The sequence below is a fragment of the Myxine glutinosa genome, chromosome 1, assembly GCF_964187855.1.
Source record: "Myxine glutinosa chromosome 1, kmMyxGlut1.1, whole genome shotgun sequence".
In the NCBI taxonomy this organism is placed as follows: Eukaryota; Metazoa; Chordata; class Myxini; order Myxiniformes; family Myxinidae; genus Myxine; species Myxine glutinosa.
In genome coordinates, this window is record NC_136261.1 from 155,797,331 (window position 1) to 155,822,688 (window position 25,358).

The following is a 25,358-nucleotide window of genomic DNA, read 5'->3' on the forward strand; positions in this document are numbered from 1 at the left end:
GGATAAGGAATTTGGTTAAAACATTTTTGGCTGGTATACCACTTCACCTCTGATGTCATCGTTTTCATGCTTTTGTTCCCCATTGGGAGTACTTGACAATGTGCCAAGTCTCCAATTTTTCCATTCAGCGGTTTCCGAGAAATAATTTTTTAATTATTTGCGTTTAATCCAAGATGGCTGCCATGCCACGTGACCTATGACGTCACCATTATCATGAAAACATTCTGCATCGGTGTCACTCCTACCCTGACATTTTTGTCTCAATTGGACATGTGGTTGCTGAGAAAAACGAGGTTTAGCCCGTATGGACGGACGGACGGACGGACGGACAACCTGAAAACATAATGCCTCCGGCCGGCTTCGGGGGCGGAGGCATAAAAATGCTTTTGTTAAAATCGACTGCTCTGTGGATCATTTGTGTTGCTGCTTTGATTGTAAGGTCTGTTTGCTTTGCTAATGCTTGTCAAACTGTCCCTTTTAGGCTTCCAAGAAAGGATTAAGAGGTAATATTGAAACTTCCTTGTTTATGTCACCTCATATTTTATATCAGGGTTACCTTCCCATGCTATTGCTGGTCATCATGGTTGGCATTATCATCAACATCATATATTATTTGAGATGGCTTTCTTTATCGTTAAAAATCCTGATTTTATTTTTTCCTGGAGGTTGATGGCATGTTATGATGTTTTTGGCAGATTCCATTGGTGGCATCTTTGCAGATCTGCTGGAGGATGGTTAGTCACTCGTCACGATCCTCAATCCGCATCAGCCTGATTTTGGCATGTTACTGCAGATAACCAACATGCAAATAAATTTGTGTTTTGTAAATTTGTGCAGATAACCAACATGCAAACAAATAACCAACATGCATTTGTTGATGCAAATAAATGGGACACTTCTTGCTTCATGTTATTTGCAACTTCAACAGTAATTTTTTACCCTGCGCACACGAAATCAAAAGTAAGGTTAAGCAATTGGTTCATCTCTGTCTGTCTGTCTCTCGACAAACGTTTGTTTATGGTCGAGGAACCACTCAATTTCAATTGAATGTTCGATTTTGAACACAAATCGGAAAACCAACCTGCAGTTTAGCAGTTATTTGGCCCTGAATTTGACCTGATTGCGCATGCGTAGGGAGGAGTAAGATAATTTTTTACTTTACTGTCTGGCAGTCAAACAAAATTGAAAATCATTCGCAGCAGGAAACTTGCTTAAACAAAAACAAACAGCACAAAGGACACATACAACAGGCATAAATAATTAATGTAACATGTTAAATAAGGTGGTGTACAAGAGTATTCCATTTGAGTCCGTTACTTGGCCAAATTTTTTTTTTTTTTTTGCAAGCATGTTGATCACCGGTTTGTTTGTGTGTGTGTGTGTGTGTGTGTGTGTGTGTGTGTGTGTGTGTGTGTGTGTGTGTGTGTGTGTGTGTGTGTGTTTGTTTGTTTGTTTGTTTGTTTGTTTGTTTGTTTGTTTGGTTGTTTGTGTGTGTGTGTTTGTCCGCTCACTTATACTTGCCTACCGGTCACAATTTTAAACCGATCTTCACGAAACTTTACCAAATGGTGGAGTTCGTGGTCCGACAAAATCCTATATATTTTTGGGGTCAAAAGGTCAACATAGGCCAAAGGTCAACCACTTTTTTCAAATTTCTAAAATCCTCAATTTTCATCCGATTGACTTGAAATTTGAATAGGATTTACATATCGGCGAACTGAATTCAACCACCAACTATTTTTGAGATCAGCATTGGCAAAAAGGTCAACATAGGCCAAAGGTCAACAACCATTTCAAATTTCTAAAATCCTCAATTTTCATCCGATTGACTTGAAATTTGAATAGGATTTACATATCGGCGAACTGAATTCAACCACCAACTATTTTTGAGATTAACATAGGCCAAAAGTCAACATAGGCCAAAGGTTAACCACTTTTTCTCAAATTTCTAAAATCCTCAATTTTCATCCGATTGACTTGAAATCTGAATAGGATTTACATATCGGCTTACTGAATTCAACCACCAACTATTTTTGAGATCACCATAGGCCAAAAGAGCAACATAGGCCAAAAGTCAACAACAATTTCAAATTTCTAAAATCCTCAATTTTCATACGATTCACTTGAAATTTGAATGGGATATACACATCAGTAAACTGAATTCAACCAACAACTATTTTTGAGATCAGCATAGGCCAAAAGGTCAACATAGGCCCAAGGCCAACCGCTTTTTTCAAATTTCTAAAAGCCTCAATTTTCATCCGATTGACTTGAAATTTGAATAGGATTTTCATATCAGCCAACTGAATTCAACCACCAATTATTTTTGAGGTTAAAAAGATGCTCTACTGAGTGCCATTACACTTTGTTCTGTTTTGCCAAGTGTCACTCTATGAGTGATTTTTCATTTGTGTGTTTGTTTCTTTGTGTTTGTTTGTTTGTGTGTTTGTCTGTGTGTTTGTCTGTCTGCTGACTTATACTTGCCTACAAGACACAATTTTAAACTGATCTTCACGAAACTTTACCAAACGGTAGAGTTTGTGGTCCGACAAAATCTTATATATTTTTGGGGTCAAAAGGTCAAAAGGTCAACATAGGCCAAAGGTCAACAAGCATTTCAAATTTCTAAAATCCTAAATTTTCATCCGATTGACTTGAAATTTGAATAGGATTTACATATCGCCTGACTGAATTCAACCACCAACTATTTTTGAGACCAGCTTAGACCAAAAGGTCAACATAGGCCAAATGTCAACCACTTTTTTCAAATTTCTAAAATCCTCAATTTTCATCCGATTGACTTGAAATTTGAATAGGATTTACATATCGGCTTACTGAAATCAACCACCGACTTTTTTTTTTAGATCAGTGTCGGCCAAAAGGTCAGTGTAGGCTAAAAGTCAACCACTTTTTTTTGAATTTCTAAAATCCTCAATTTTCATCCAATTGACTTGAAATTTGAATAGGATTTACATATCGGCTAACTGAATACAACCACCAACTATTTTTGTGATCAGCATAGGCCAAAAGGTCAACGTAGGCCAAAGGTCAACTACCATTTCAAATTTCTAAAATCCTCAATTTTCATCTGATTTAATTGAAATTTGAATAGGATTTACATATCGGCCTACTGAATTCAACCACCAACTATTTTTGAGATCAGCGTAGGCCAAAAGGTCAAAATAGGCCAAATGTCAACCACTTTTTTTGAATTTCTAAAATCCTCAATTTTAATCCGATTGACTTGAAATTTGAATAGGATATACATATCGGCTAACTGAATTCAACCACCAACTATTTTTGAGATCAGCATAGGCCAAAAGGTCAACATAGGCCAAAGGTCAACAACAATTTCAGATTTCTAAAATCCTCAATTTTCATCCGATTGACTTGAAATTTGAATCGGATTTTCATATCAGCAAACTGAATTCAACCACCAACTATTTTTGAAATCACCATAGGCCAAAAGAGCAACATAGGCCAAAGGTCAACAACAATTTCAAATTTCTAAAATCCTCAATTTTCATCCGATTGACTTAAACTTTGAAGACGATTTGCATGTCAGGTCACTGAATTCAACCACTAATTATTTTTGAGGTAAAAAGTATTCTCTACTGAGTGGCATTCTACTTTGTACTGTTTTGCCAAGTGGCGCTCTATGAGTGATTTTTAATCTGTTTGTTTGTCCGCACAGAATAAATATGATTTTCTCTGCAACCGTTGGTCCGATTGACAGGAAATTTTCACAATATTTGCAACTCCACCTGTATAATTTTTTTATGATAATTATGACGTAATAGGTCACGTGGTTCGGCCGCCATCTTGGAAAAAACAAAAACATTTGCACCTCTCTATATCTCTGAAAGCGCTGCATAGAAAATATTGAGACATGGCTCATTCTAAAGAACTCTCCATGGAGAATAAAATATGTTAATGATGATGTAATAGGTGCCTCCATTATGACGTCATAATTCGACAAGTACAAAACTTCTTCCGATCAAGACGAAAGTTCTTGAGCATAATATACGAATAAATTAGTGGAGAAAAAAACAAGACGTCATCGGTCACGTGGTTCGGCCGCCATATTTGTTTTAACACAAAAGCCTTAAAAACCACTGAAAATACATCCTGGCAAGGGTTTGCAATCTCTGCTTGCTCTTTCTTGTTTAAAATGTAAAAGGATGTTGGGATGATTTGCGAAGAAGTATATAAACAAGGGAGTGATAGTCACCATAAATTACCACGTGAAATCATCCCTCCATATTTCTTTCAAAATGGTGTGCCTGCAAATGATGCGTGTGTGCATGCGCATGTGCTTAACATTTCACTGGTCAAATTCATACATGGAAACAATCAACTTAACATGCACTATCTTTGCAAATTGATGCAGGGATGGACAGGGAGCAACCATTATTCAAAGAAAGATGCTGGGAAGGTTTCACATAATTTATTGTGACCATCCCTACATCCACTTACATTTTTACCTGCGATGTGTCAGGGGTCGACAAGAGCTTCACGTTGCTGTTGTTGCTGCGGTTGTTGTTTCTTGTTGGGGGTCGATTTTGAAATGTGCACAAATTGGTCAGACAGCTGCTGGATCACACCCACATCTGCTGCTTGAATCCACCCACCATAGCACCTAGACAAAATGATATGGCTGCCATCTTGATTTTCTGCTGGGCCTAACATTATACCTGTAGGCCTCGGCTGATTATACACTGCCCGGGTTTGTTGCATCAGACTTCCATTGGCTTTGTTTGGGTCGAGTGTTATTCACGATGATGGACCCCGAGAAATTGAATCATATGTCAAATAATAGTAAGATTTAATCAAGCCTGTCAGAACGCACAGTAATCAAGCGTTATGTTATGTTGCATTATGAAATCAAGTGTTATGTCACGCCAATTATTTAATATCTCATTAAATGTGTTTCCCAATCGTGCTGTTCATCTTTTAAGATTACTTTAAATGCGCGTTTCCCAATTGGCCTGTTACCGTGAAATGCGGTGAATAGGGACAGCAAGGTGAATAGGGACACAAACTGAAAAAAAGTTCGAAAACTTTTTCGCTGAAAATTGATAACCATACTGATTTGTTGATATTTGGGTTGAAAGTGTTCTCTTATTTTTAAAAAAAGCAACTTATAGTCCCTATTAACCCCATATATGGGTTAGATAGGAATAAATAGGATTTTTATGGCTGTCCCTAATAGGGATAGCCATAAAAATATCAACAAATCTGTATGGTTATCAATTTTCAGCGAAAAAAGTTTTCGAACTTTTTTTCAGTTTGTGTCCCTATTCACCCCATTTCACGGTACCAGATTTTCTCACAGATTGTGACCACAGGGTTGTGACCAACTTGTTTTGTTCTCGATGAGTAATGTTTTCTATTTTCAATGAGTAATTCAAAGCAATGCATTTCTTAATTTTCACATATCATTTTTCATGTTTTATTTCTTTTTTTCATAATTTTTCATTCATTCATTCATTCCCTGTTTCATTAACACATGAGTGCCATACTTTGTTTTTTTGATAACATACCTTTATTTAGTACAGGCTTTATTTATATGTCTTGTAAATCAATGATAAGCTACTTTCCTGAGAAAGCCCTGCAGCTAGGAGTTATCCAATGGTTGTGATTATTCTCCCCACACTACAATATATAATTATATATCCTTCTTCATCTCAGATATGAATCCAGTCATTGGTGGATTATTTATTTGTTTCCTATTGCTCTTGGAATAGCTGTTGATAGCACCATTGTTCCACAACGAGAGTTAATCGAACACCTTACCCCAAGTATTTTTGAGAAAACGAACATGGGAAAGATCTTTTCAACTGTTGCTTTATGTTTTGCACTAAATAAACAGGGTAGGTGCCACCATATTTGTCTGAATGCTGAATCTCACAGGTGCTATGCCCTCAGGGCATGAGACAGCATGAATATTTTCCCAAGTACTGTACTGCTAAATGGAAGATTTTTGAAAGCGCTAAGAAAGTGATTCACGTTCTACAGTGTTCAAGTATACTAGTATGTAATAGGCGTTCACAACCATCCTTGACCATGCTGTGGAAAGTCGGCCGAGGCCCTCACTTTTTAACTCACCTGGAACGTAGTTCAGGGGAGCTTATGCGATGGCGCGTCGTCCGTCCGTAAACACTTGCAACTTCTTCTTCGAAACCGCTGAAGGGATTGTGACCAAACTTGGCAATGATATTTGCTGTGTTGTGACTAAATTTTGTTCACGGCACTAAGAAAATCGAAGTCTAAGTGGTCAAAGGTCAAAGTGGGTCCAGGTTTGACCCTCCAAAATAGGTATTTGCTTTCTTCTCTGAAACTACACACACAATTTCGATGAAACGTGACCACAACCTTCACCACCCATGATGTACCAAAGTTTGTTGACGGCATTAAAAAAAACCTGCTCGTTTTTAGGGGTTGCTCCCCAAAATAGGTATTTTATTGTTTGTTTGTTTAAATTCTTATGATTATGTTAGTATGATTCTACATGCTGCCTTGTCTTCTCGCAACCATTGAAATTGGTTTAAAATACCTTTAGTCAGTGCAGTATACTGTTTTTCTACCAGGTGGGCACCAGAGGTATTGCCCCTATGTTTCTTCTTCCGCCCTCACTTTTTCACCTTTATTTGCTTTTACATTTGTTTTCTCTGCAACCCCCAGAGCGAGTGACACAAAAGGTTAAGCATCGGAGCGCCTACCTATGGATCATTTTTTGACAAAGTTACATGATGCTTGGATGGAAAATGCATCTATCATTCCAAAAAGTCTGCTTCCTGCAGGCAGAGGTTGCAGGGTGTTTGACATATCGGGAATAAATGGCCTTGATTTCACTTTGCTTGGCATAGGCCATATAATTCAATGGAAACAAGTGAATCCTCTTGGATTGCGCTGAGGTTCGGGCATGGAATTTCTAGGAGGAAGTATAATTTGTATGCAATGAAAGTACATGTAATATGGGATCGAGTAAGATCGAGTAAGCTTCACCAGTGCGCGTGCGCGAATTTACGTCACGTCGGCAGCGAGAAGGCGTTCCCCAACACGAACCAATCAGGAACTGCCACGTCACACATATGATCTCAGAATTCCTGTGACAGGAATTCGCGTTACACTGGCTGGAAGTCATTCGCTAGAGGCGCTTCCTCAGCTCTAATAATAATAAGAACCTTGGGCCGAATCTCGCGCTTCACCAGTGCGCGTGCGCGAATTTACGTCACGTCGGCAGCGAGAAGGGGTTCCCCAACACGAACCAATCAGGAACTGCCACGCCCACTTATATGATCTCAGAATTCCTGTGACAGGAATTCGCGTTACACTGGCTGGAAGTCATTCGCTAGAGGCGCTTCCTCAGCGCTAATAATAATAAGAACCTTGGGCCGAATCTCGCGCTTCACCAGTGCGCGTGCGCGAATTTACGTCACGTCGGCAGCGAGAAGGGGTTCCCCAACACGAACCAATCAGGAACTGCCACGCCCACTTATATGATCTCAGAATTCCTGTGACAGGAATTAGCGTTACACTGGCTGGAAGTCATTCACTAGAGGCGCTTCCTCAGCGCCAATAAAATGAAGGTTGGAGAAAACAAATCTCGAGATTTTTTTTAAGCAAAGCAAACTTTATTTTTGGAAAAACAAACCGAGTGAAAATGGAAAATTTCCCACAGTCACACCATACCTAGTAATGGTTAGTATCTCAGGAACGGGTCAAGATGGATAATTTATTTGACACCTTCAGCTGAAGATACTTGAAAACAACTCGATTCTGTCCATTACACTTGTGTACTGGGTGCCACCAGCCTGTTTGCACTGGAGATGTTCATCGAGCTTTCCTGCCATTGATTGCTGTCTTTTACACGACATTATTTAACATGATAAATCAGTGATTCATGCCTCTTGATTGTGTCCTTTATGACGTCCCTAAAAACAGTAAGTTTCCTGTTTGGAAAGATTTTCAATTTTATTTGATTACCACAGGCAGACAGAGTAAAAGAAATTACCTTAATCTGTGTGCACTCCATGTGAGTCTCCATACAATTTGCCAAATTCAGAGCCAAAATACTGCTAAACTGCAGGTTTGTGTTCCGATTAATGTTCCATAGCTATTCAAAATATAAAATTCAAAAATATTAATTAAACTGTTCGTCAATCATAGATTGATGTCTGTAGACAGACATACAGACAAACAAAGTGAACCAATTATAGAAAACCACCAAAATATATAGACGTACACACACACACACACACACACACACACACACACACACACACACACACACACACACACACACACACACACACACGCGCACGCACACACACGCAGACTGGGACATTGCAATAATCTCACACCAGAGAAGCAATATTGTTGTACATTTTCCCAAAAATCCAAAATGGTCGACAGATAGTAAAGACAGATGGGGGAACGACAAGACAAAGAATGTAAAAACCTTTCCCTCAGAAAATGCCTGTGTGAGGTGTTTCGGAAGATCCGCTCGGGGAAGCTAGCAATGGCGGAGCTCTCTGCGGCAATGACAGGTCTGGAAGGTCCCTTGCACACACAGACTTTTCCCAACACCGATCTCTGTCCCGGCTTAGTGGTCTTTCTCCATGCCATACTGAGCTTTTCTGCCAAACTCAACCACTGCAGAACTGCTGCACGAACTGAAGGTGCCATGCTGCACTACGGCACTCCCTAAGTATGCTAAGGGCACCAGAAACGGATCCACAAACTGCTCCACAGAAATGTTCCACCAAACTGTTCCTTCAAACTGCTCCACCGGTTCCTTCAAACTGCTCCACCAGTTCCTTCAAATTGCTCCACCGGTTCCTTCAAACTGCTCCACCGAACTCCTCCCCATGCTAGGTGCCACACTCTTTTATGCCCATTGCTCTGCCTCTCGCACTCATTTACCCTATGACCATGCTCTCGCACCTATGTTGCGGCACGCCCACCACTGCTGGTATGCTGTAGTGGTCTTTATCTCAAGGCATGGCTGCGAGTTGTACCATGTTGTCCTCCGAGGGAATCCTCTTGGTTTGCGAAGCTTGGTTGCCAGTTCATTATCATGAAAACGCATGGAGAGATAATAAAGTAATACTTTAAGGGGCTAAGATGGGGAGTGGAGGAAAGTGGGGGGCTTCCACACATATGTAGAGGTTCGGGGGGAAGACTATTATCATCTGCTGATGAAACTTCGACAGGTGGCCTGTCATTTTCGCACAAATACCGAATGTTGACGCTAAACATGTCAAATGGCCCTAACTAGGCTATGTTTCTCTCATTACCCCATATCACATCCCCACACAGTACACATCCACATACAGAGAATTACCGAATCTCAGTATAATGGCTGGATGTTTTTTGCATGTTGAAAACCTTGTGACAATCCAATTGCACCCTCATGGCTGTACCTTCCACGTGGTCTCTTTCTCTCTGTATTTTCCAGATATTAATGTGTCTTCTGCACAAGCTGACTCAAAGACAGAATCTCAAGGGGTTTTGAGTGCACGGTAAAGGTCATTCACATTGCCGTTTTATCGTCATTGTCTTATGTGTTGCCCTGAGGGATGGGCATTGTCCTTACGGATGGGCTAATTTGCCCGCTTTTATAATGGCTATGATGTATTTTATTATTGACTGGTAATCCCTGCTTCTACCAGTTCATGCTATATGACACACATTTATGTCGAAACACTTATGTAGGGGATTGGTGTATTAAATTCTTCCTCCTTGCTGCATTTTGGCATACTGCTCTGTTTGAAGAAACCTTTCAATGATGCTTGCTTCGAAATTGTGTGTACGAGACAAAGACAATGCCGGAAAACAGGAAAACCTTTTTTCACTTAAATAAAAAAAAATTACGATGTATAAATGTGTTACTTCTATGGGGTAGGGTTAATTAGGAGGAGTAAGTCTTTACATCGTTTGTTGAAATTGCGTAGCTTAGATGCCTCTGACGTCACTCCCCTTTGATGAGGCGAATCCTCCCAGATGGCTGCTTTTGAGGGAAGCGCGAATGGAACCGTGCGTCATTGGTCTATGTCGCTGGCAGCTACACCACCGATTGGTTGGAAGTCCATTCCGCTGATAGGGACGACGACATCACTAGGAGAAGAAGCAGTTTGTCTTTGGTTGAGACGCTTATGTGGTGTTCATGAAGGCAGAGGGGGGTAGGCGGCTTTTCGGGTTTTGAGCTGACACCATGGGATGAGGTACCTGTTGAACTTGCACCCCTGCTGAGTTGACCCACCCACACCAATGCTGTTGGGTTGATTATACTTATTTCGTCGATGCTGGAATTTTAACGTTTATATTACCTATTTTTATTATTGAAGGTTGGCTGGTATGAAGTGATATGTATATATATTGTTGCGGATATGGGATTTGCATCCATCCATATCCGCTTGTAAATATTCCCCTATTTCCTCAATACTTCCCAACTCTCCCCAATCCCCCATTCCCTAGTCCCATTTTCTGTAAACAACACTCTGTAGACCCGACCTCCCTCTATTTCCCCCATTAAATGTCGCACCCAGGTTCACCGCATCTCATGTAAGACAACTATAGGACATCTTGCTAGTTATTCTTAGTCTATGTCAGTTAAGGACTCGTTTCCATTAATTCTGACCCTTCGTTGCACCAGAATGTGATTGTATGGCACCGTTACGAAGGTTAGGACCTCCCAATACCTCCCCGCAGCTCTTCCTCACAGTTCAACAACAACAACAACAACGAGCGCAGGGAGTGCGCGTCCTCACTCCGGCTTGGTAGGAGTGGTGGGAGGGCACCAGGCCTTCCCAACGAGCCGCCATCGGACATGTGCTCGACGGGGTTACCAAACAGGGGCCCCCTGTCGGCTCCTCGTCAAGGGCGGAGCCCGGTAACCCCCGCACCCAATGGAAGCGGCGGACCGGTCCCAGTGGGGCGGAACCAACCAGCCGAGGGCGTGTCACTCCCCGCTGAGCATGCGCAGTGAGAGGGAGGTGACGTCGGAGATGCACGCTGAGCTTGGAGCAAGCAAGACCACCTCCGAGCGCTGTGAGACTTCCCTGCATCTTTGGACTGTGTTTATCCTGTCCCCGAGCCAAGGTGCACCTTGTGCCATCGACCTACCTGTCCATCCCTGCCATCAATCCCTGTGTGAGTCTACCTTGTCCGTTTGTCCGTGGTCTGTCCGGGGATAGATAAGATTGTATTTAAGTGCCCATCTCTTCTGTGTCTTTACCTCACTCTGCCTTGTAATCTACCCCCTTTTCTCCACCACTGTAATTATACCCTCCTCCGGAGGTCTTGAGAACTGTACCCCTTGCGTCCTTTCATCTATCCCAGTCGTCGTGTCCTTTCTATCATTGATTTAGCATAGCGCGATTTGGCCAACGTCTGGGTGAATCGGGTGTTAGTCGGGGAATAACTGTTCGGTCGCGGAGCCTCCGCTCGGCAAATATAACATCTTAAACCGCGGTCGGTAACAACTGGTGTCGGGGAGTGAGATACGAGGCCCGAACCAAATTAAAAAAAAAAAAACATCTAGACAAAATTTGGTCAAAATTATAAAGTACCGAAATTGCTTTTGTTTTACAAAAACCCGAATTTTGGAAGTCGCGCTATGGGAGATCAAGACGGCTGGGTTCCGGTAGAGGAGAGTGAGGCAGGGTCGATCCAGGACCAAATTGAGGGACATGAGGAGAGCGAAGCAGTGAGGGCGGCAGGTTCGCAAAATGGCGGCGCTAGGCATGGGGAAGAGGAGCGCGAACAACAGGTCGGCGCCGCGCAGGGGATTGCGGTAGCTGTACCCGTGCCGCCGATGGACATGCAAGTCCTCATGGCGCAAATAGGGGCCCTGTTGGCCCAGAATAGCGAACAATTGGAACAAAGAATGGGCAAGCAATTAAGAGAGGACATGGGGGCCAATAGCCAACGGTTAGAACAAAGGATGGGGTCCAATAGCGAGAAATTGAGGGAGGACATGGGGGCCAGATCGGAGGGTTAGGGAGTAGAATAGAGGGATTAGGAAACAAATTTGAGGGACGAGACAACAAATTTGAGGGATTAGACAATAGATTAGGGGAAATACAGGAGGGGTTAATGGGGGTAGAAAACAGAATGGCCGCTCAAGAGAATCAAATGGAAGGGATGAAAAAGGGGTTAGAGGGGTTAGAAAACAGTATGGAAGGCAAATTGAGGGACATGAGGGACCAAGCGGAAAGGGAAGTTAAACAAATGGGGCAGCAGATAGAGGGGGTCAGAATGGGGGTAGAAACTAAATTGGATGCTCACAGGGAGGAAATGGAGCAGATGAGGGTGGCATCTGGGCAGGAGATGCAAGTGATGGGAGGGGAGATCAGAAGAGGTGTGAGTGAGGAGGTCGGAGGAGTGCGCGAGGAGGTGAGGCACTGTGAGGAGCGCATGGAGAAGGAGGTGAGAAAGGGGACTGTAAAATTGCAAGGTGGTATAGAGGAGTTGACGCTGGGAGTGGAACAGCTGACGGAGGGACAAAAAGAACGAACGGAGCAGGTTCAAAGGAACACTGCGGTACTAGGAGGGTTAAAAGCGACACAAAACGACATAAAAAATGACTTGATAGCGACACAGAGGCAATGTCAGATGGTACGTGAGGGACTGACAACGAGGTTGGACGAGGTGACAGAGGTAATGGAGACGAAGGACCGGCAGGTGAGGACGCACATAAAAACGGTGAAGGTAGCCTTAGAGGACGAACTTGAGGAAATAAAAGAGGTGAAGCAGAAATTAGAAGAAGTGGAAGAAGGGGTGAGCGAAATTAAGAAGCGACGGAGAGGGAATAAGAAAGAGATAAAAGAGGAAGTAAAATAATGGGTCCAAAGTCTGTGTTCGGATCGTGATGATGTGCTCATTAACCGGATGAGGGATTCGCAGGTGATGGAGGAGAAGCGAAGAGAAAGAGGACCCGGTATAAGTGGTGACCAATATGGTCGTGCGTATGATGCGCCAGGTGATTTAATAAGCTTGGGGGTCGAGATGGACCTGGATGTTCGTGAGAGGCCAAGAGTGAGGTGTATGGCTGGTCCGGAGTGTATGGAACGAGGGTGCGAGCGAGAGGGTCCGGTGACGGGAGAGTGTGCGCGAGAAAGGCGTGTAACAGACAGGTGCATGAGGAAAGAGTGTGCTGTCGAGAGTAAGGGTGAGTGCACTGTCAAGAGTGGTGGTGAAAGTAGTGAGAGTGACACGGAGCGTGAGTTGGTTGTGACAGGTGAGAGAGGATGTACACCTGGAATGGAAGGAAGCACACCTGGAATGGTAGAGCGTGTGTGGGAATGCACGCTGGAATTGGTCGTAAGGCACGTGGTTGGGTGTGCGAGTGAGAGCACACCTGTGGTTGTCACAGAGGAGGTGACCGAGGAGGGGGCGCGAAGAGGTGTGTTGGTGAGGTGTGCGAGCGACGAATGTGTGCCAAGGTGTTCGGTGGTCAGGTGTGTGACCAAGTCTGTGAGCGGAATGAGTGTACCTGGGTGTGTTAGAGAAGGTACGACGAGGAGCATGGGAATAGCTGGATGTATGAGCAAGAAAGGAGTAGCATATGCGTGTAAGCATGCAGGTGAGGCATCGACGGTAACCGGGTTAGCGGTTAGAACGACATTTAGCCGAATCGGGCCCTCGGTGCGCGTCGGGCAGCTTCGCGTGCCGCGAGGACCAGCGGGGATCCGAACCACGGCGGTTTCGAAAGAACCGCCGTACGCGATCCACGCCGGGCCGCACTTTGAACGGCCGCGTCCGTGTTCCATTAAGCGGAGCGGGCAGCCCGATAGGAAGGGTCGTCATGGCGACCCCTTTTTGTTGAGGCGTTCCGGCAGGTCGAGATCGGGCCATGGGATGGCTCCGTGCCGAGGTGGTGCGTGGGATCTCGGCCCGGGTAAGCGTCCTTCCCTGCACCGAGTGTCGGACGCATCCAGCCGCCGGCACCAAAGAACCCGCATTCATTGCTCGGCTGTACGAAGCCGAGCTTTAGAAGTGAATTGGCGCACCGAGAGGATCTAGTAAGTAGACGGGTGATGAGGTTAGTGTTTTGGACCCAAAATTAGAAAAAGGGCAAAATTTGATGATTGGCAAAGGATTGGCAGTAATGATTGGCAGATGATGGGTAGGATTGGCAAATTTTTGATTTGTTGAAATTTGATGTGCAAAATTGGTAGTGGGAGATGCCAGATGTGGTGGGATGGCAACTCTGTCATCCCTCACAAATCGGGGGCAAATGCGCAATAGTTTATGGGGTGGCTATGACAACCGAGCCAGGGAGGGCTTGGTTATATTGATAGGGACTAGAGGTGACTATAGGTGACAAGATTTAAGTAAGAGACTTGGTACCTGTAGTGGGGACGTAGTAGCTTAGTGTTTGATAATGACGCAGGAGCGCGAGTTTTAGAAGGGAGTAGACAGAGCAGATGATGCAGTATGAATGGAAGTGCTGGTGAGCAGCTTCAAATGAGGCATTGGTGAGGCAATGCTCCGAGGTGTGTGTGAGTGTACAAGTGATGAATGAGAGAGCATTGCGGATGAGTGTCATGGTGAGTAGTGAGTGTTGTGGATCAGCGCGAATGCGCTTGGGGGAGAGAAGGGTGCAGGCGGCACCAAGTATGAGAGCACAGGTGTGCAAGTACAGGTGTGTGGAATATATGGAGCAGAGAATGAGTGGGGTGGAGAGAGTTGGAGTAAGTGGTACAGAGTGGTGTGCATGGTGCGAAGGTGTGGATGGGGGAAGAGTGGGCCCCTTTCACGAGTACCCGGGGAGGGTAGTTTAAAGAGTAGTTAGAAGGTATAGGTAAATTGTGGTTGGATATTGGCATTTGTGGTGCGGGTGAGAGAATGGTATTTGGATGGGTGCATTAGTGTTGTGGAAATGGCTGGGCGTGTAGCCTGTTAGTGTGTGTAGTTGGTTTGGGCACTCCACCACTGTGAGGATGTCGGCCAGGTGAGGCCGGAGGTGGGCTCTGGGAGCCGGTAGTAGTTGTTGTGGATGGGGCCCGAGGATCCGGAGGACGGACCCGGGTGGCCCAGTGCCAGAGGGCACCGAGTGGGGTGACAGAGCCAGGAGGGGCCTTCCCCAGTTAGTTAGGTTAGGGTGAGGAGTTAGGTAAGCTCGGGTGGCAACTGCAGTGGTGGAGGTGTGCAGGTGGGTAGACCTGCTGGGAGAGCTACACGTCGCAGCCCAGAAATTGTGCAAGGGCACCGGGAGATGAATCGGGGGAGTGAGACCCCAAATTGAGAAGCACCACAGTTTGGTCAATGGGAATTGGTTTTTAGAACCAATAGTGTAAGTTGGCCAATGGATTGGCTGGGAAAGACCCCGGGTAGTGTAAAGTGTGCTAATGTCATTTAGGAAATAGTTAGGATTGATGAACCTGTCGCACCATACGCAGCCACTTACCTGAGGTGATGATGATGACTCCACACCTGTGTTTTCTTTGTTTTGTGTTGCAGGAAAGGAGAATTGCTGTTTGAATTTGTGAGACGCATCACGACGTGGATGAGACATTGGGGTGATTCCATCTCTCCCTCCTTAGGAGGGACTGATGATGAATTGGAGATGGCAAATTTTGATGAGAATTGGAAATGGCAAATTTGATTGGTTAGGAGGGAGAGAAGACGAATTTGGTTTATGGGAGGAACGGGGAAGACAGTAGGGACGTTTGTTGATGTGTAAAGTAGATGTTTATGGGTAGTTTTGTGTTTTGTGGATACAGTAAGGGGTAAGGGAGGGGCAATGTAGGTTACCTGGTTGGGGGGGGGGGGCGTACGGTAGGAACGTACCTGTCTCACCTGGTTCCCATGTGCCCCCAGTGTGCATTACCTTGTATTGCGTGCACTTTTGCGCCCTTACCACCTTACTCACTTGTCTTCTTTTGTCTCCCACCTCCGAGGATCTGGCTTTGGAGCAGAGAGAGAGGAGAGAGAGGTGCTGGCTCCGCAGTTGTGGGCCTGTACTTCCGCTGCTTGCTGCCTGGATCGATACACCATATGGACCGCAATTTTTGTGGCCGCCCACAATGGACCGCAGTTCTTTTGCGGTCAAGCACCACCCGTGGATGGACCTGGGTCAACGTGGCACCTATGCCATACAGGTGAACCACTTTTAGTTGGCCCCCTGACGGCCACAATTAAGAAATGGACGCGGTTGGTGCCTTTCTTTATTTCTAAAGAAGCCAGAAGGCCAAGTGCACTCCATGAAGGCAAGACCAGCGGCAGAACATCGGCCGGCTGCGACACCACCGGTGACCATGGACACTTGATGGTGCATTGTTATTGAACACTTTGTTGGTGCACCGGATGGTGCTGACTGTACATAATGGGGTGGTGCTTTTGGTGCTTGGACGGGGTGCTCTGCACATTATTAAAGGCCGTAGGGCCACAGGGCACTCGTGGGTTGGTGTATCGATGCTGGCATGCGTGCTCTCTCTATGCATAACATCTGCATGTCTTCCTCAAAGAACAGGTCCTGGATCGTAGTGTAAATATCAGTGTAGTCTTGTATAAATGATGCTCCCTACCGGCTGTATGTTTAGTTTGAGGATGCTTTCCGCGATTCGGTTATCCTGTGGGTGTGTTTCTGTTAGGAGAAGGGTGCAACGTCGCAGGGGGACATATTTACTCATTTGTGAACATCTGTAAAACTGTCGCACTCAGGGTTGAGTTAATAGTAGAGGGAACTACATGTGAGTGCCACACTAAAGTAGGTAAAAATTTATCGGGTCGGGAAGGGTGCAGTGTTGCGGATATGGGATTTGCATCCATCCATATCCGCTTGTAAATATTCCCCTATTTCCTCAATACTTCCCAACTCTCCCCAATCCCCCATTCCCTAGTCCCATTTTCTGTAAACAACACTCTGTAGACCCGACCTCCCCCTATTTCCCCCATTAAATGTCGCACCCAGGTTCACCGCATCTCATGTAAGACAACTATAGGACATCTTGCTAGTTATTCTTAGTCTATGTCAGTTAAGGATTCGTTTCCATTAATTCTGACCCTTCGTTGCACCAGAATGTGATTGTATGGCACCGTTAAGAAGGTTAGGACCTCCCAATACCTCCCCGCAGCTCTTCCTCACAGTTCAACAACAACAACAACAACAACGAGCACAGGGAGTGCGCGTCCTCACTCCGGCTTGGTAGGAGTGGTGGGAGGGCACCAGGCCTTCCCAACGAGCCGCCATCGGACATGTGCTCGACGGGGTTACCAAACAGGGGCCCCCTGTCGGCTCCTCGTCAAGGGCGGAGCCCGGTAACCACCGCACCCAATGGAAGCGGCGGACCGGCCCCAGTGGGGCGGAACCAACCAGCCGAGGGCGTGTCACTCCCCTCTGAGCATGCGCAGTGAGAGGGAGGTGACGTCGGAGATGCGCGCTGAGCTTGGAGCAAGCAAGACCACCTCCGAGCGCTGTGAGACCTCCCTGCATCTTTGGACTGTGTTTATCCTGTCCCCGAGCCAAGGTGCACCTTGTGCCATCGACCTACCTGTCCATCCCTGCCATCAATCCCTGTGTGAGGTTACCTTGTCCGTTTGTCCGTGGTCTGTCCGGGACTAGATAAGATTGTATTTAAGTGCCCATCTCTTCTGTGTCTTTACCTCACCCTGCCTTGTAATCTACCCCCTTTTCTCCACCACTGTAATTATACCCTCCTCCGGAGGTCTTGAGAACTGTACCCCTTGCGTCCTTTCATCTATCCCAGTCGTCGTGTCCTTTCTATCATTGATTTAGCATAGCGCGATTTGGCCAACGTCTGGGTGGATCGGGTGTTAGTCGGGGAATAACTGTTCGGTCGCGGAGCCTCCGCTCGGCAAATATAACATCTTAAACCGCGGTCCGTAACAATATATACTGTCACGCAACTCCAATTAACATCAGAGTTGCGGATTGCCGATTACAAGGCTTTAACTCCTGAGGCGGAAGCTCAATAGCGGATTCCAAAATCGACAACTAAAACCCTTAAGCGCGGAATGGAGGGGAACGGCAAGAGCCCCGCAGCCTTATCTATTAAAACCAAACACCCAGGAAAACTGCGTTCAGGTATATGTACAAAAATAATTTTCAGGATTTATTCAAATGAAAAAGGCAGGACAGGAAAATGCGCGCCGATAATAAATATCCTAATCGGGATCCCGCACACCAGACTCAACAACAGGACAAGGGATGAATTAACGAAAAGAACACGTCGTGTAATTGTGAATTGTGGTGTGAGCTTATCTGTACCGTCGTCTTGTCCCCACTTGGCTCCAAGCCCCGCCACACACAACGAGGTCCCTCGCTCCCGCACTACAACACCGCGAAGGCCCCAGCCAACGCCCACTCCAGGCCCCTTGTCGACCGCCCACGAGGTCCGTGCACCACTTCAGGCTCCAGAAGTACCGAGCACCGCTCCAAGCACCACGCGTCCAACGCACCAAAAGTACCACGCGTCCAACGCAGACTAGCGAAGAACCCAAAAACTCGAGCAAGAGCTGGTCGTGCAAGAGGACGTGTTGCGCTAACAAGAACCAGATGTGATCTCTCTCTCTCTCTCTCTCTCTTCTCTCTCTCTCTCTCTCTCTCTCTCTCTCTCTCTCTCTCTAAATGTCATTTGGCCCGCCCTGATATAACCTGGCCGGTGACGTCAGCCTTGGCATGCTACCAACCAGCGACTTCCACCGAACCTTCCAGCTTCGTGCCTCCCGCACTCGTTGGCTGGAGGTTCGCGCCTAGTGCGCTGACCAATCACAGGCCCATAGCGTGGTAATAGCTCATGCTACTCAATGTTCCTAGGCCGCCGGAGGTGTAGCGGCGGCGGCCATCATCGGCGGTGTCCTGGCCTTGTTTCTTTGCCTGTTCCTTCCGAAGTCATTGTCAGGGAAGGGAATTATTTAATGTTGCGCTAGGGACCTAACTAAGTGTCTATGTGGTCTGCAGTACCATAATGAACAAAGGTTTGATGACCAGGTTGGACTCACAGGGGCGTTATCTTTAATCCCTAACTACTTAACACTCGAATCTCCTGGTAGATTCACAATTATACACCTTAACCGACAAAACGCCTAAACATGGACTTATTACAGGAAGTGTTCCTTATCGCGACATCTCGAAGCATGTTACCTACTCAGATCTACTCTGCTCTACATTTTGCTCTACTCCCAGACATAACAATACATATATATATCCAAATATATCTTCAGTCTCCAGCTTTCAATGAGCGCACGTAATGACGTCACTGCCATGTTACATATGCCCTGCCTGTCAAGCTCTCAAGAGAACCCTCCGACAGAGCAGAATTTTGATCTTAGTTCAGATACTGTCATAAGTGTATGTAAAACTCACAGTTACCGATGTGGTTTCGCCCTTTTGGGGCTCATCAGGGCAACGCAGTGAGTCCTGCATACACTTATGACTGAAAACCTTTCGATTATATACCAGTTACTGTGCGATTACATACCATCAGTGGTGAACCGCCATTAAGGTATCCCATCCAGCTATGCTGTACCTTAATGGGAGCGATAAGTACCGTCTGACACACGGCACATTATCTCTGGTATCCACTCATTATATGGAATCGCCTGGATGCAGCCGGGAGCAACCAATCCAAATATATCTTCAGTTCTCCAGCTTTCAATGAGCGCATGTAATGATGTCACTGCCATGTACATACGCTCATATACATGTGCACAGTGTCCGCCATTGAGTTTTCGCCTCAGGGGTTAAGGCCTTCGTGATCGGCTTCCGTGACCGTCTGATTTTAATCAAAGACGGCCGCGTGACTATATATTGTCGCGATCCCGGCTGTGAAATGGTTCCCAGCACGGAATACGGACGTTAATGTCCGGGCTTCAAGTAGTCCACGGAGTGGACAGAGAGAACTCAATAAACACAATTGTGTTTTAATCGGCCTTCTAGGGGTAAGGCACGATGCTTTATTGGCTCGATCACAAAAACCATAAATGGTAACAGAATGGAATACACTGCACAAAGCCTGCAGGAACTGTCGGCCCCAGAAGCTCCAAACAGGACGCAGGCAAGATCACTCGCGGTTCCAATCGACGATCTCCGGGACTCGGAGGGTAACAGAGTGGAATACACCGCACAAGGCCTGCAGGAACGGTCGGCCAGCAGCTCCAACACGACGCAGGCAATATCTGACTCACGGTTCCAATCCACGAGATCCGGGAATCACTCGTTCTCTTCCGGAGTTACTCACTCGTAAAATACAGAACGGTAAACGATCAGCCCAACGCGGCTGTCGTGAAGATTAAGGGAAATCCCTTTATCTATTTCCCACTCGGAGCCTTCGAGAGTCGCGTCCGTTGCATAAGATGGCGACCGCGCTCTCTGGACTCTCCACCAATCACGTGCCGAATCGCCTCCCGATCGCGTGAGGCTCCAAGGAGGCCACGTCACGCAGTGGGCGGGGCACCAAATCTGGGTGAGAACAGGTGGTTTCACCGGTGGTTTCTCACAGTCCTCCCCCCCTAAGTAAAAACCCCGTCGAATAGACGGCGTTTTTAAAACCAGTATTTGTAGTAGGTGCAAATCACATGGCAAGATGATGGCGGTAATCGCTAACAGGCAATTAACGCAATTAACAATTATTAACACTTATTAACAACAATAACGCAACAACGCAACAATACAACGCAACGCAATAGCGCAACAATAACGCAATTATTAACGCACAGGCAATTAACAGGCATTAACAGGTTAACAATGAACCAGTTTGGTTTTTTTTTTTTTCACACACAAATTTTAACACCATACACCACATTAATATCTACCCTACAAGAGTTACACTTCACACAAAGCACAATAGAGAGGCAAGGGGGCCAAACTCAAGTTGGGGGAAGCGTTGACAGGAAGGAAACGGGCCGAGACCTAGAGCGGCGGGTACTCCTCCGGTGTCGAGAACAACAGTCATATGCGTAATGACCCCTTTCACCGCACTGGTAACATCGATCGTTCGGGTCGAAAGGCCTGCGGACCAAAGGGCGTCTGAAACGAGGCTGCCGCGACATGCCATTCGACATCTCGACGCACACACGCGATCCGCAAATTAACCTTCCATCAAGGGCTCTGACCGAATCTTCAGCATCTCGTGGCTCTTCAAACTCAACAACTGCAAATCCAGGTGGGTTTCGAGCAACCCATACGTTGCGGAGTGGTCCGTAATGTTCGAAGACCCTCCCTAGCTCGGCTTTCGCTGCTCCATTGCCCAGGTTTCCCACATATACCTTAGCATTAGCGTTCCTGCTGAATCGCGACATGGCGGGAGCGGTCCCTGAGGAGCACGGCACCTGAGGGTGGCTTGACGGGAGGCTTGGGTGGACTTCAGCTGACGCAACGTCACCGTCGGGAACTGGAGTCGAGGCGCTAGGCTCCTCGGGCCAGAGTGAAGATATGTCTGACTCCGCCACTCTCTCCGCCTGTTTACTCTGGGATCTAGTGACCCCCCCACAGGTCAGAGTCAATGACTCCTCCCTGGCCATGGCATCATTGCCAATCAGCAAGGAGACCCCGGGTATCGGGTAGTAGGGTACCACCACACAGGTCACTGGACCCTTAAAAATGTCACTCCGGACCTCGAGGAGGGCAAGGGGATACCGGCCAAGAACCCGGTCAATGCCCCGAAGGAGGGTATACTCGCCGGTATAACGCATCTGAGAGGCCGGAACTACCCCCGCCCGGAGAACACACCGTGTCGCCCCAGTATCCCGAAGGTATTGGGCCTCAAACTTCAGCATCGAATCAGGGCCACCCACTAAGGCTGTCCCTGAATAATCCTGGTACAGTGGATGAATGGAATTAGCCTCGGTGGCAGTGACCTCGGTCACCGATGCCACCGTCGTGTGCGAGGGCCCGGCGGATGAGCTCCACTGATCTCCCTCCGACTTAACAGGAGGGTTGCCTCGGTAGGCCGGACTAGCGGGATTAGAGAAGCAGCGGTTTTCACCGTGCCCCACGCGTTTGCAGAAATCGCACCAGGGCCCTGCCCTGGTCTGCGGCTCGCGACCGCCACCAGTGGAGGGCATCGGAGAACCCCTCCCCTCGATCCAGCCGCCGGGCAGACGGGGGGCGGTCTTGATCGCAGACTCCTCCGTCTTACGACGCGACTGCGTGACTTGCAGCATTTTGCACGCCAAAACATGTTTATCAATAAGGTTGACGCAGTCTGCCAAGGAAACAGTGTCTTTGTCGACAAGAAACAATGCTAAGTCAGGCGGAAGCTGTTGATCGATACGGTAACGCACCAGGAGTTCCGCAACCGCTTGAGGTAACTCAACCTTGCTCCCCTTGAACCATCTCTGCAGCTGTTCCAACAAGGCCCGCGAATGTTCCTCATAGGTTTGACTGGACTCACGAGTCCAGCTGAAAAAATTTCTCCTATAAATACATGCGGACACCGCATAGGCGTTCAAAATCTCGGCCTTCAATGCCCTGTATTTGTTTGCGTCCTCGGTTGCCATCCTCGCATATACCTCCCTCGCCCTCTCAGATAGATGGCTCACAAGATGGCCGACCCACAAGCTCTCATCAATGCCACCGGCAGCCAACAACTTCTCCGCCATCTCCAGATACGCTTCTGGCTTCGTGTCTCCCGTCCAGTCCGGCAAACGAACATGAACAGTTTCCGGGACTCTTGCAGCAGACCCCTCTGCCCGCGGTCGTTCAGTCAACATTCGCAACTCATGCTCTCTGACGCGTTCAGCTTCTGCTGCTGCCTCTGCTGCTGCCGCACGCTCTCTCTCTCTCTCACGCTCTCTCTCTGCTGCCGCATGCTCTCTCTCTGCTGCCGCAGCACGCTCTGCCTCTGCTGCTGCCGCACGCTCTCTCTCTCTCTCACGCTCTCTCTCTGCTGCCGCACGCTCTGCCTCTGCCCTGTCATTCTCCCTGTTATACATGTCAAGTTGTTGAACCGGAGTCAGCCCGGTCCAGAAGGGCGAACGCATGCATTTAGTCATGATGGAATCGCTTCCTAACATATCGGGTTTAGTGACTGGGTCAAGGCTGATTGCGTCGCTCGCATCGCCACCCACGCGACTGTCAACATGATCAGGTTGAACTCTCACTTCTCTGGTCGACATAGCTTGGCTACGAGTTATCATAAGACAAGGCACAAAACACAACGCTCAAACACAACGCTCTGTTGGGGAAATACGACACGAACTACACAATATCACCACCGCACATCAAATTGCCAATGAGAAAAATACCACGTACAAATACTCACGTTTTTTTTTTTGTTTTTTTTTTTTTGTCGGTTGTTTGGAGGGATCCGAAGCTATTCACTTATTCGGCAGTGAAGCACCACCCAAGACAGCGTCCCACGGCGAGAAGGCTCCTCCAAGACGGCGCCCGCTGGCGAGAAGGCTCCTCCAAGACGGCGTCCGCTGGTGAGAAGGCTCCTCCAAGACGGCGTCCGCTGGTGAGCAGATGCAAAGAAGATGCAGATGCAGAATTCCCGTCTCAATTCGAATGTCTCTTACTTGAATGATCCTAGGACGAGCAACCCATTTGTCGCGATCCCGGCTGTGAAATGGTTCCCAGCACGGAATACGGACGTTAATGTCCGGGCTTCAAGTAGTCCACGGAGTGGACAGAGAGAACTCAATAAACACAATTGTGTTTTAATCGGCCTTCTAGGGGTAAGGCACGATGCTTTATTGGCTCGATCACAAAAACCATAAATGGTAACAGAATGGAATACACTGCACAAAGCCTGCAGGAACTGTCGGCCCCAGAAGCTCCAAACAGGACGCAGGCAAGATCACTCGCGGTTCCAATCGACGATCTCCGGGACTCGGAGGGTAACAGAGTGGAATACACCGCACAAGGCCTGCAGGAACGGTCGGCCAGCAGCTCCAACACGACGCAGGCAATATCTGACTCACGGTTCCAATCCACGAGATCCGGGAATCACTCGTTCTCTTCCGGAGTTACTCACTCGTAAAATACAGAACGGTAAACGATCAGCCCAACGCGGCTGTCGTGAAGATTAAGGGAAATCCCTTTATCTATTTCCCACTCGGAGCCTTCGAGAGTCGCGTCCGTTGCATAAGATGGCGACCGCGCTCTCTGGACTCTCCACCAATCACGTGCCGAATCGCCTCCCGATCGCGTGAGGCTCCAAGGAGGCCACGTCACGCGGTGGGCGGGGCACCAAATCTGGGTGAGAACAGGTGGTTTCACCGGTGGTTTCTCACAATATACAGTCACGTGAAAAAGTAAGTACACCCCATGTAAAATTTTGACTTTTTAAACATATTTCAACATACAGCTATATGATCTTCATTTCAACAATATTGATAGATAAAGGTGATATAATATAACAAATATCATGAAACATTTACATTTTCTAGTCCATTGTATAATTTAAATAAGCATAAATGCAAATTTCGCATGTGGAAAAAGTAAGTACACCCTTGGCTCTAATCGGTGGTAAGTACAGTGGTGGTAAGTGGTGGTAAGTCGGTGGTGGTAAGTACACTCTCTAATCGGTGGTGGTAAGTACTTCTAAGTAAGTACACCCTTGGCCCCTTTGGCAGAAACAACCTCAAGTAGGCGTTTCTTATAACTGTCTACCAGTCTGACATCGACTGGGATAAATTTTTGCCCACTCCTCCATGCAGAATTATTTCAGCTGTGCGATGTTTGAGGGGTTTCTTGCATGCACAAATGAAATGAATGAATGATCGTTTTAAGGCCATTTTCCCCACTAGAGCGGGGGTTAGCCTTGCGGGCCCCATGACAATCATGGTTCCCTGTTTGAGGCAATGTTTTTATGGCCTTATGCCCTTCCTGATGCCAATGTACCAATGACGCCAATGTACTGTTCATGCAGTACCTTCCTGGTACTGCATGCACAGCTCGTTTCAAATCCCCCCACAACATCTCAATGGGATTCAGATCCGGGCTTTGACTTGGCCATTCCAGAACCCAACATTTCTTTCTTTTCAGCCATTCCTTGGTGGATTCACTGGTATGTTTAGGGTCATTGTCATGTTGCAAGGTCCAACTTCAGTTGAATTCAACTTTCTGACAGATGGCCTCACATTATCCTCAAGCACCCTCTGGTACAATGAAGAATTCATAGTGGATTCTATGATGGTGAGCTGCCCAGGCCCTGATGCAGCAAAACTGCCCCCAAACCATAATATATCTACTACCATGCTTTACAGTTGGTATCAGGTTCTTGTGGTCAAATGCTGTCTTTGGTTTTCACCAAACATGTCTTCTGGTACTGTGGCCAAATAGCTCTACCTTTGACTCATCTGTCCAGAACACATTGTTCCAGAAGTGCTGGTCTTTGCCGAGGTGTTCATTGGCAAACTTTAGTCTTGCCCTGATGTTC

At 46.8% G+C, this 25,358-nt stretch overlaps 1 protein-coding gene across 14 annotated transcripts in view; it reads left to right on the forward strand.

Annotated features, from left to right (window-relative positions):
* FBF1 (Fas binding factor 1) overlaps positions 1-25,358 on the forward strand; it is a 164,609-nt gene that overhangs the window by 15,766 nt on the left and 123,485 nt on the right. For 11 of the 14 annotated variants that reach the window (XM_068120834.2, XM_068120861.2, XM_068120843.2 and 8 more), the window contains exons 2-4: positions 482-503; positions 696-734; positions 9,464-9,527. In XM_068120834.2, the coding sequence (XP_067976935.2) occupies positions 482-503; positions 696-734; positions 9,464-9,527 (125 nt within the window). The remainder of the gene's footprint in view (positions 1-481; positions 504-695; positions 735-9,463; positions 9,528-25,358) is intronic. The other 3 variants (XM_068120887.2, XM_078779077.1, XM_078779081.1) reach the window with 1 other exon arrangement.